General features: G+C 39.7%; 1 gene segment (V, D, J or C); it reads left to right on the top strand.

Moving 5' to 3' along the window:
- The first annotated feature begins 11930 nt into the window (after window positions 1-11930).
- Window positions 11931-12555, top strand: LOC113831761. The segment is given in 2 exon segments: window positions 11931-11979; window positions 12152-12555. Coding segments are annotated over 2 exon segments (453 nt in total).
- The last annotated feature ends 635 nt before the right edge of the window (window positions 12556-13190 follow it).

Raw genomic sequence — 13190 nt, 5'->3', positions numbered from 1 at the left:
CTATTAATCAGCAGATGCAAATTATGGGCCCTGTACAACGTGGTCTTCCACTTTTAACTTCTTTACCTGCATCATGGCCTATCATCTCTATAGATATTAAAGATTGTTTCTTTTCCATACCTTTGTGTGCCAAGGATTCAGGGCGTTTTGCATTTACGCTGCCCTCTTGTAATCATGAACAACCTGATCTAAGGTATGAATGGATAGTGTTGCCACAGGGGATGGCCAATAGTCCTACTATGTGTCAGTTGTTTGTAGCAGAAGCAATTGCTCCTTTGAGAGTGGACTTTCCAAAGATTAGATGTGTTCATTATATGGATGATATTTTATTGGCTGCTAAAGATGATAAAATGCTCAATAAGGCATATACAAAATTGGTAAAATTGCTTGAGATGCATAATTTAGTCATAGCCTCAGAAAAGGTACAAAAGGACACTGTTGTTAACTATCTAGGGGCTAAGATTCTCCCTCATACAATTATTCCACAAAAGATAGAGATTAGAAAAGATAATTTAAAAACTCTTAATGAATTTCAAAAGTTGTTGGGAGATATAAATTGGATAAGATGTTATTTAAAATTACCTAATTATGAGTTGAAACCATTGTATAATATTCTCAATGGTGATTCAGCATTAGATTCACCTAGGCAGTTAACTGCTGAAAACAGAGAAGCTTTAAAGAAAGTGGAGACAGAATTACAAAATGCCAGCCTTAAACGGCTAATAGAAAATATGGATATTCTTTTGTGTGTGCTTCCAACATTCTCCCAGCCTACAGCTTTGCTGTGGCAAGATGGTCCATTACTATGGATTTATTCTAAATCCTCCCCAGGAAAAACTATTGAATACTATCCTGCAGCAGTTGCTGACTTGGCTCAAAATGGGATACAGCAATGTATTCAATATTTTGGGAGACTACCAAATAAGATCATAATCCCTTATACTGCTCAACAAGTTAAGATACTTTGTGGAACTGTGGATGATTGGGCAATTCTTCGATGTGGATTTTCAGGAGAAATAGATAATCATTATCCAAAACACCCTCTAATGTCATTTTTTAAAGAACATCCAGTCATTTTTCCTAAAATGACTGCAGCAGCTCCTATTGCTGGAGCCACAAACATTTTCACTGATGGATCCAAGACGGGCTGTGGAGCCTATATGATAGAGCATCAGGATCCAGTGCAATTTCAATATCAGCCTGGCTCCCCCCAGATTATTGAATGTAAAATTGTTCTTGAAGTGTTTAGAAATTGCCCGTTCTCCTTTAATCTGATTTCTGATTCGGCATATGTTGTGAATGCTGTTAAAGCCCTGGAGGTTGCAGGACCTATCAAACCTAATAGTACAGTTTGCAAACTCTTACAGGAGTTGCAAAAGTTGATCTGGCATCGTGATCAGAAATTTTTTATACAGCATATTAGGGCTCATACCAACTTGCCTGGACCTCTATCAAAAGGCAATGAGATCGTAGATCTCTGTACTAGAGGGGAATATGTATTTTTCGCTTCCTCTATGGAACGAGCACAGCACTTTCACAAACAATTCCATGTATCTGCAAAAACTTTACAGCAAAGGTTTCAGCTATCTCGAGCAGAAGCTAGACAGATAGTATTGAATTGTCAACAGTGTATAACCTTTTTGCACCCCCCTAGCCTGGGGGTCAATCCCAGAGGGTTATTGCCCTTGAAGATCTGGCAGATGGACGTAACTCATTTTTCAGGATTTGGAACTCTTAAATATATCCATGTGTCTGTGGATACCTGTTCAGGCATTATCCATGCCACCCCTATGAGTGGGGAAAAGGCTCACAATGTCATTGGACATTGCCTTGAGGCGTGGGCTTCCTGGGGAAAACCTCAGCAATTAAAGACTGACAATGGTCCTGCTTATACAGCTCAATCTTTTACCTCCTTCTGTAAACAGATGGAAGTCCAATTAAACCATGGCCTGCCTTATAATCCCCAAGGACAAGGAATAGTTGAAAGAGCCCATCGCACATTGAAAGAATGTTTATTAAAACAAAAAGGGGGAATAGGCCATGGTAGAACACCAAAGGAACAACTATCCTTGGCTCTCTTTACTCTGAATTTTTTAAATTTGGATTCTCAAGGCCTTTCTGCTGCCGATAGGCACCAGACTCAGGCACCTGCTCAGAAGGGCTATGTAAAATGGAAAGATATCCTTACGGGTCTATGGCATGGACCGGACCCGGTGTTAGTATGGGCGAGAGGTTCTGTTTGTGTTTTCCCTCAGGATCAGCAAGACCCGGTGTGGATTCCAGAGAGACTAATGAGGAGGTGCAACAAACAAGATGAAGCCTCCGATATTGATCCTGCTGCTGACCTTGACAACACCGTGGCTGATCCAGGCCAGAGAACAAATCCTGTGGGCCATAGCGAAAGCATGGCCAATTCCCTTGCCTGTTCATTGCACATCTAAAGTTTTGCCTGTTTTCTTTTCTACTAGTTGTGAATTGGGTTTGCCTTGTGTCAATTTAGATCCTGACACTGCCCAGTATTTAGCCACTAATATTTCTCTCAATGGAGCATTATGCTTCTCCCTTATTAATAATTCTAACCCATGCATTTGGTTGAAGAATGGTTCTATTGGCAATTGGCTTGATCCCCTTACTAATAACCAGATCTCGAGTGCTATGCTCACTGAAGCCCTGTCTCAGTTTAGTACAGGCGCTAGTTCTGGCTCCGGCACTGGTACAAATGGGACCAAAGATGTAAATATCACTACATTTCTGATGCTGATGGAGGGGCTCCGACCCTCAAATTCACGCTTTAGTCAAGAGAACTCCACTGCTCGACAAGTCTTGCCTTATTGTGCACCCAATCGAGGCTATCCTCCTCATTGGATCCTTGTCAGAGTCCGGACCACAAACTTAAGCAGATAGCTCCAGGTTTTGAATTTACTCCCCCTCTTGGCAAGTACCAGTATAACCTAACTCAGGGAGGTTCCCAAAGAACAGGCAGTAAAAATACCTGGCCATGGTTTCAATGGGTACTCTCCAACGAGCGTGGAGCATTTACTTCTCTTGAACCTTTTGCGGTTCTCCAGAATCTCTGCATAAGACTTCTTAATGTTTCTGGTACAAGGGATGAGAAGGGACCTTCTCTTAAGAATCTATCAATACATAAAGCTTTGAATAATCTCACTGTTCCAGCTAGCCCAGTATGCTTAAAAGCTCCTTTTTTCTTTCTGCTCTCTAATGCTACTGATGCTACCAAAGAAGTGATCTCATGCAATTCGACTGATGTCTCCTGCATTGCTAGTCAGTGTTGGAATGGTTCTGCTAATACAGCAGTAGTGATGAGGATTCCTATGTATGTTCCTATTCTGGTCAAAGTGGATACAGGAACGTTTCCCATTACGGAAATCATCAGAACCAAACGGGATTTTGGCATAACTGCAGCATTGGTTACTGCCATTACCCTTTCTGCAGCAGCGGCTACGACTGCCGCCGTTGCCATGGCTGCTCAGGTCCAATCAGCTGAGACAGTCAATGACATTGTGGAAAAAACAGCTACAACATTAACTACATTGAGATCTATTGATGGCCACTTAAAAGCTGGCATTCTAACTGTGAACCAAAGAGTGGACCTGTTGCAGGAACAGGTGGATGATTTAGTAACCTTAACTTCCATAGGATGCATTCATTCCTTTTCTTCTTTGTGTATCACCTCCAGGATGGCCAATAATTTCACGGAGAAGAGCAACCTGAGTTGGCAGCTTAGTGCCTACCTTCAGGGAAATTGGAGTCAACAGTTCGAGAACCTGACAGACACCCTGACACAACAGATTATTGCCGTGAATGCTACACGCCTGAGCCTGCCCACTGTTAATACCCTCTTAACTACCCTTAAGCGAGCCTTTATTTTAGTTAAGGAATGGGCTGGAGTAGGGGTTATGTTTTTCCATGATGCTGTTAGCCATTTTTGTTTGCTTGTGGTGCCTATGCAGGATCAGGAAGTCGCAAAAATCCCAAGCTGCTATGTTGGTACAGGCCTTTGCTGCTGTGGAAGCAGGACAGTCCCCTCAAGCATGGTTATCCATGCTGACAGACAAATAGATGTCTGTCTCGCCCTTGCTGAGTGAGTGATGCGTATCTGAATCAGTCATGCTCAATGACGGGCACCTACCCTCTTGCTGAGCGAATAAGCATACATGTGTTCCCTTCAACCTAAGACATGAGCCTGTGAGGGCGACACAGTGACTCTTTGACGGGTAAGATAGGGACACTGGGGTTGAACCTAAGACAGAGATGACTGAAATCTGACAACAGATAGATACTGCTACTCCTATAATATTAAAACAAAAAGGGGGAACTGGGGAGCTGCAGAATACCGCACCCAAAAGATGGTGCCGGTTTCCGTCCTCCGCCAGCCCGAGCGCTCTCTGTGGTAAACAACTCCAAATTTGGTAAAGGTCATGTATCCTCTTAATTCTGCTTGGAGACAATCTATCCTGTCACGCCACGTAGGGTTAGGTGATTGGTAGATGTAGACTATATCAGGCCCCGTCTCCCTCGACTCGGGGCCGCCGCTATTATACACTGTACAAAGCAAAGAGGTTCCCGATTAAACTGTGTTTGAAGAAGATTTCCTCGGTGTGGCGTCTTTCTTGCTGGTCAAGGGTGGATGCCGCACACTCCTCCCTCTCAACAACTGGATTTCAGGAATTTGGCTCAGTACTAAGCTGTGGGTCTCTGCTTGTGTTTCAATCAACTACTGGATGAAGACTCTATGGTGGCATAAAAGGTAGTCATCAGTTTCATTATAGGGGAAGGACATTTAAGGTAGCCTCTCCATTATTGCTTAGATTCTTAGTTAGGGTCATCCTTGTAGCTCTCTGGACATTTCCCTGGTGCCATATTTCATTTATACCTATAATATCTCTCTCAATTAAGGTATCTCTTTTCTTGCTCTCTTCTAGTCTTCACCCGATTCAGTCTTCCTGTCCCTCCTTTCTCCCTTTGTCTGTCTCCTGAATCCCTGTACCCTCCTTTCATGTTCCTAATTTCCTCAGGAGATCATGTTCCTTTTTCCTTCCCCAGGGAACCATGTATGTTTCCCTTAGGGCCTCCTTGCTTCCAAGCTATTGCCTCTAGAAGTCCCTTTATTGTTCAGGGTTGTTTTGGCTATCTGGGTCTTTTGTTTCTCCATAGAAAGTTGAGTATTGTTGTTTCAAGGTCTGTGAAGAATTGTGCCAGTATTTTGAAGGGAATTGCATTGAATCTGTGGATTGTTTTTGGCACTATTGCCATTTTTACTAAGTTGATCCTACCCACCCAAGAGCATGAGAGATCTATCCATTTTCTGATATCTTCTTTAATTTCCTTCTTTAAAGACTCAACATTCTAGTTATACAGATCTTTCACTTGTTTATGTAGCATAACCCAAGATATTTTATGGTTTTTTGTGGCTATTGTAAAGGGTATTTTTTCTCTGATTTCTTTTTCATCCCATGTATTGTCTGTATATAGTAGGGCTACTGATTTGTTTTTAGTTAGACTTGTAGCCCACCACTTTGCTGAAGGTGTTTATCAGATGTAGGCATTCCCTGATAGAGCTTTTCTGGTCACTTATGTGAACTATCATATATATCATCTGCAAATACTGAAAGTTTGTCTTCTTCCTTTCCAATTTGTATACCCTTGATCTCATTTTGTTGTCTTATTGTTCTAGCTAGTACTTCAAGTACAATATTGAAAAGATATGAAGAGAGTGGACAGCCTTGTCTTGTCCCTGTTTTTAGAGGAATTACACTGATTTTCTCTCCAATTAGTTTGATGTTGGCTTTTGGTTTGCTGTTTATTGCTTTTATTATGATTAGGCATGTTCCTGTTATACCTGATCTCTCCAAGACCTTTATCATGAAGGGTGTTGGATTTTGCCAAAGCCTTTTTCCGGCATCTAGTGAGATGATCATGGGGTTTTTCTTTCTCAGTTTGTTTATATGGTGGATTATATTGATGGACTTTCATATGTTGAACCATCTCTGCATCTCTGGGATGAAGCCAACTTGATCATGTTGGGTGATTTTTCTGATGTTTTCTTGGACTAGATTTGCCAGTTTTGTACAGAGTATTTCTATATCAATGTTCCTCAGGGATATTGGTATATAGTTCTCTTTCTTAGTTTTGCCTTGTGTGGCTTAGGTACCAAAATGATTATAGCCTTGTAATAAGAGTTTGTGGTGACCCTTCTGCTTCTAATTGTGTGGAACAGCCTGAGGAGTATTGGTCTTATCTTTTCTTTGAATTTCTGGTAGAATCCTGAACTGAAACCATATGGACCTGAGATTATTTTAGTTGGGAGTCTTTCCAAGACTGGTTCTTTTTCACTAAGGATTATGGGTCTATTTAAATTGCTTATCTGTTCTTGATTTAATTTTGATAAGTGATGTCTGTCCAGAAAGTTTTCCTTTGATTTTCAAATTTTATGGATTATATGTTTTCAAAGTATGACTGGAAGATTCTGTGAATTTCCTCAGTGTCCATGGTTATGTCCCCCTTTTGCATTTCTGATTTTATTAATTTGTATGTTCTCTTTCTGCCTTTGGTTAGTTTGCATGAAGATTCATCTATCTTACTGATTTTTCTCAAAGAACCAACTTTTTGTTACATTGATTCTTTGTATTATTTTCTTTGTTTCTACTTTATTGATTTCATCCCTCAATTTGATTATTTCCTGGTATTTACTCCTCCAATATGAATTTACTTCTTTTTGTTCTAGAGCTTTCAGTTGTGCTGTTAATTCTATAGTGTGACTATTCTCCAGTTTTCTCTTGAGGGTGCTCTGTTCTATGAACTTTCCTCTTAGCACTGCTTTCAAAGTGTCCCATAAAGTTTGGGTATGTTGTTTCTTTATTCACATTGAATTCTAGGAAATCCTTGATCTTTCATTAGTTTCTTGACCCAGGAATGATGCAATTGCACGTTGTTCAATTTCCATGTGTTTGTAGGGTTTATGCAATTTTGTTGTTTTTGAACTCTAATGTTAAACCATGGTGGTTTGGTAAGATACAGGTTTTTTTTTTTTCCATTTTTTGTATCTGTTGGAGGTGTGCTATGTTGCTGAGTATGTGGTTGATTTTAGAGAAGGTTCCATGTGGCAGGGGGAAGAATGTATATTCTTTTGGTTTTGGATGGCATGTTCTATCGATGTCTGTTAAACCAAATTTGGCCATACCTTCTGTTGGTTCCTTTTTTTATTTGTTAACTTTCTTTCTGGTGGTCCTGTCTCATGGTGAGAGTTGCATGGTAAAGTCTCCCACTGTAAGTGTGTGTTGTTTTGCGTGTTATTTGAGTTTTAGTAATATTTCTTTTATGAATGTGGATGCCTTTGTATTTGGGGTATAGATATTTAGAATTGAGACTTCATTGTGTTGCATTTTTCCTGCAATGAATATGAAATGACATTCTTCATCTCTTTTGATTGATTTTACTTTGAAGTCTAATTTGTTAGTTATTAGGATTTCTACACCATCTTGTTTCTTTGTTCCATTTCATTGGAAAATCTTTTCCCAACCCTTAACTCTCAGGTGCCATCTGTCTTTGAAGTTGAGGTTTGTTTCTTGTATGCAATAGTAAGTTGGTTACTGTCTTCATATGCATTCCTTCAGGCTGTGTTTTGTTTTATTTACTGTATTTCATATTATTGTGTTGGTTTTATCTCATGTCCCAAAATGAGAAGAATCCACAGGTCACAAAAGATCTTTTAGAAATCACTAACCAACTTCAGAAGAACACAAATTATTGATTCTCTGGAACTTTATTTACTTTCAATAGTATGTATTTATTTAGAAGAGATTGGATCATGTTTATTGATCTGATCCTCATTGCCATGCTGACAAAAATGGTCCTGAAAGCACCATTAAGGTTTTGCCTGTGTGAAACTGTGTTTCCTTGGCATACAGGACTCAGGTGTATCTTTTTGATCTCTTGTTCTCCCTCAATATTTCCAGGTAATTTTATATGGTGTTCCAAAGACAGGTAATCTACAATAGCAGGTGGTTCATCTAAGTAGGAGGTTTGCATTTTAGGTTATAGTACAGCAAGTGGAGACTATGTGTTTTGCAACATAACAAATATCAAAATTTTCAGCCTCCATTTTGTTGATTTTGAGGATGAATTATGACTTCCCTGGGCCTTCATTCACAGTGATGTCCAACGAAAAGGTTGATGCGTCCTATGAGCTCAGAGATATCAATTTCTGACTTCCTGGTTCCAAAGCTCTGAGCAAATAAATCTGCATTATTTTTATACAGTAGCTTGTCGATAGTTCACTTTTAATCCCAGACCAAGGAATAATGCACCATTGTGGAACCTGGGCCTTTGAGAAAAGCAGTAACTAAGGGCTGTCTGTTTTTTCTATTATGCATAAACAAGCAAACATGAGAATCTGAGAATTTGTTCTCTTAGTCTCCATGTTCTCGCTTACATATAGTACAAAGACATGTTTAGCTGCACCAGACTTTGCATTTGATGATCCTATTCTCCATGTGTCCAAACTGAATTAGTTTCAGTAAATGACATGATATGATCTCATTGTAGCCGTCACAAAGCAAAGTACAAAGTTTAGCAAAGATTGAGAGTATGTGACATCTTGTTAGGCACTGACTTGGTTAGAGCTACTCATTTGTCATATTCTTGAACTTTATATTGGGTACTTCCTTAATCCACATGCTGTTTTTCTCTCCATTAGAATGGTGTGTTAGCAGTTTACAGAGGAGATTCAAATGGGCTTATGAGAAACAATTTAACATTTGGTACATGAAAAGTAGGTGTCCAAAATTATAGAAGTAATTGGAAAATAAAATGGACATGCATGTTACTTAAATGCATATATAATATTCATTAATGATCTAAATGCTAAATGCTGAAAGCTTAACATCAGATTACTACTTTGCTTTGGATGTCAAATACCATGAGTTCCAATACCATGAGTTCCTTGTAACCACTTTATTGATAACACACAATTTTGAATTATTTTCTCCATGCACAGGTTATACTGGCCTAGAACTTGTACCCCAGGTTAGCTTCAAATGCATAATTCTCCTGATTCTGTAACAGTTCTTGGGTTACTGACATCATTCTCAACTTTGTGCCATCTTATATTATTTATTTGTTTTTCTATTTCTTGTATTTTATATATAATACTGGGTTTTTAATTTAGTTCTTACATACACTTTCAGACTTCATCAAGTCTAAAATGAAGGAATGGTCTGTGATATCTTCTATTGTTATTGATTTTATTTTTTATCATTTTTTATTTGAATTAGAAACAAGATTGGTTTAAATGACAATCCCATTTCCCTTCTCCCCACTTAGTCCCCTAACACCCTCCCCAACTAAAACACTACCTATCACATAACCTTTCTTCTATTCTTCACCTGACTCCACCTTTCTGGTCCCTCATGACCTCTGCATCCTTCCTCTTCTTCCCTTCTCATTCTGGTAGCACCCTCCCCCCTCTTCCCATGCTTTCAATTTGATCAGGGGATCGTGAGCTTTCCCCTTCTCCAGGGCACAATGTTTGTTTCTTTTAGGGTCCTACTTGTTTAATAGTTTCTCTGGCAGCATGGATTGTAGGCTGGTAATCGTTTATGCTATGTCTAAAAACTACATATGAGTGAGTACATATCATGTTTGTCTTTTGGTGATTGGGTTACCTTGCTCAGAATGGTTTCTTCTAGCTCCATCCATTTTCAAGCAAATTTCAAGATTCCATTGTTTATTTCTGGTGAGTAGTACTCCATTATGTAAATGTACCGCATTTTCTCTATCCATTCTTCAATAGAGGGGCATCTGGGCTGCTTCCAGTTTCTGGCTATTACAAATAGAGCTGCTATGAACATCATTGAACAGATGTCCTTGTTGTATGGAAGTGCTTCTTTTGGGTACATGCCTAGGAGTGGAATTGCTGGATCTTATGGTAGACTGGCTTCCATTTTTTTTGAGGAGTCACAATACTGATTCCAAAGTGGCTGTACAAGTTTGGAAATGGAGAAGTGTTCCCCTTTCTCCACATCCTCTCCAGTGTAAACTGTCATTAGCGTTTTTTATTTTAGCCATTATGACAGGAGTAGGATAGTATCTCAGAGTTGTTTTGATTTACATTTCCCTGATGGCTAAGGATGTTGAACACTTTCTTATGTGTCTTTCAGCCATTTTAGATTCCTCTATTGAGAATTGTCTATTTAGTTCTGTACCCCACTTTTTAATTGGATTGTTTGGTGTTTTGGAGACTAGCTTCTTGAGTTCTTTGTATATTTTTGAGATAATCCCTCTGTCAGATATGCGGTTGGTGAATATCCCAGTCTGTGGGCTGCCATTTTGTCTTGCTGACTGTGTGCTTTGCCTTGCAGAAACTTTCAATATTTTTTTTAATTTTTATTTAAATTCAAAGCAATTTTATTTTATGACCAATCCCAGTTCCCCATGCCTCCTGTCCTCCCATTCTCCCTACCAACCCCTCATCCCACCCCTATCCACTCCTCAGCAACATTGAGACCATTCATGGGGCATCATCAAGCTCTGTTGCATCACTGGGGGAAGGACCTAGGTCTTCCCTGGCATATCTAGAATGAGATAAGCAATAGGTCCCCAAAGCCATTCATGCACCAGGGATAAGTACTGGTTCCACTTCTAGAGGCCTCATAGACTGTCCAGGCATCCAAACTGGCATCCATATTCTGAGGGGCTGGTTCAAACTTATGGTGGTTCCCCAGCTCTCTGCCTGGTGTCTGTGAGATCCCACTTGCTCAGGTCAGCTGTTTCTGTGGGTTTCCCCAGCATAGACTTGACACATTCTTACTCAACAATTTTTCTCTTGGGATGTCAAAAATCTCTGATGCCGTCTGTTTGTCTTCATGAAATTATATGATTTAGGATGGCTGTGCCCCCTTCTGGAGAGATTTTTTACCTCTTCACTCTGTCAGCAAGAGCATTCTTATAATAACTTATTTTAATTTTAAAACTATCTTTTCTCATTTTACATGCCAATCCCTCTTTATACTACCCCCCTTTCTCCTACTCTCCCACCTTCCCTCCTACTCCATCCTGAACCCACTCCTCAGAGGTGGTAAGGTTTCCCTTGGGAAGTCAAGGAAATCTCACATATATCTTTGAGGCAGGACCAACCCAGATATCTAGGTCAAGCAAGTATCTCTTTCAGTTCCTGAATTTGTGGGAAGGATACTGGAAATTTTCTGCTGGGTTTACCTTTGCTTTGAGATAAAAGCTTCTCTGATCCTGGGATATTTTCAGAGCTAATTCTGGGCTTCTCTTTGTCTTTCTGTCCAGTGTTTATCCTGGAACTAGAGACCAAAATCAGAGGAAGTATTCCTTTTCCTCAGTATAAGATAGGTTATGGAGATGGGAAGCAATAAACAAATTTTAACAAAGTTTCTCTCTTTCTCTCTCTCTCTTTCTCTCTCTCTCTATCTCTGTCTTTCTCCCCCCTCTCTGTCCCTCTGTCCATCTCTCTCTGTCTTTCCTCTTTTCCCCCTCCACCCTTGTTCTTTTATTGAATGTTTTCTTCCATTTGTTGTTGTGATTTATTTGAGCATATCTTATCATTTCCTCAGGACTGTTATCTGAGATGGCTCTAAGGTTTCTGCAAAAGTCAACTGATTTAACTATGTCCTAAATTTTCACCAAAGCTGCTATTAGAGCATAGAGCAGATCTGTTACAGACCTGTAAACCAACATCTTTCAGTGATTCCACATTCTCTCTGTGATGGTATATTGGCCTGTTTATCAAGCCAGCCACTATACCACAACTGCCCAGGAATCTGCTTTTGTATTTGCTAACTGCTTTGCATGGGGTCCTCTAGCCTATCCCAGATGCTCTGAATTTATAAACCAGACCTTTACAGTGAGAACAGAGTTATATCAGACAGGCAGTGGGGAGCAAGATGAAGTCACAGATCCATGTTTTCATTTCCCTGCTCCTCTGGATGTCTGGTGAGAAATTTAAAACCATTATAATCTTTGCAGAATCAATGTGTTCCTGGGTGTAATATTTAATATGCCATAATATGCTGACAATGTCATTGCAAGGTCATTAAATGACAAATATCATGTTTTGTTTTCTGTGTTTTTTCTTATATGTGATCACTCCTATTCCTGATTACAGGTGCCTGTGGAGATATTGTGATGACTCAGTCTCCACCTTCCCTGGCTCTGTCAGCAGGAGAGAAAGTCACCATCAGTTGCAGGTCCAGTCAGAGTCTCTATTACAGTGGAATCAGTAAGAACCTCTTGGCCTGGTACCAGCAGAAACCAGGGCAGTCTCCTAAACTTCTGATCTACTATGCATCTACTCGGTTCACTGGGGTACCTGATCGCTTCACAGGCACTGGATCTGGGGCAGATTACTCTCTCACCATCAGCAGTATCCAGGCTGAAGACATGGGACATTATTTCTGTCAGCAGGGTTTAAACCATCCTCCCACAGTGGTTCAGTCTCCAACAAAAACCTCCTCTATGTGTCTCACCAGGTGTCTGTACCTCGACCTAACACTTCCCTCTTCTGCCTGAAGCACTGATGAAAACATATGCAGAGCCCAGCAAATAACAATGAGATCAATCTCTCTCAAGTCTTTTGGTATGAAAATCCTTTATAAAAAATTCCAAAGGAGAGCTCACTATTATTTTTCTATTCCTTATGCAACACAGTATCACAAACTTTATTGCTTGAATATGAGGAATAGTAGTTCTGAGTTCTGGTGTCCAACATAACATTCTTTGGGCTGAAGTGATGATGATGGCAAGTTTATTTTGGTTTAGAAGTGCTAGGAAAGTGTGTTTTCTATTTTATCTAGATTTTGGAGTGCTTTCTTACTCTTTTGCTGTTGCCTTTTTCTTCTTTTTTATTTCCATAAATTCTTTCAACTCTTTTTTTACATTTTAGTTAATTAATTAGTTTCATCTGTGTGCAGGCTTATGCATGTTTCTGGGTGTACATGTGACATGGCATAATTGTCCTAACAGAGGATACTTGGAATTGATTGTCTCTTTGTCATTTGAATTCTGGCGATCAAGCTCTGGTTTAATTTCTGGCTTGGTGGTAAGTAGCTTGATGTGGGAGGTCCTTCTGTGTATGTTTATCTTCTTATTGGTTGTTGAATAGAGTACTGTTGGCAAGTTAGGTGGTACTAAGTGTCAAAGAGGAT

This window comes from Cricetulus griseus, chromosome 8 (assembly GCF_003668045.3).
Source record: "Cricetulus griseus strain 17A/GY chromosome 8, alternate assembly CriGri-PICRH-1.0, whole genome shotgun sequence".
Taxonomy (NCBI): Eukaryota; Metazoa; Chordata; class Mammalia; order Rodentia; family Cricetidae; genus Cricetulus; species Cricetulus griseus.
The sequence above is the reverse complement of the archived record's forward strand: the minus strand, read 5'-3'. Positions and strand labels throughout refer to the sequence as shown.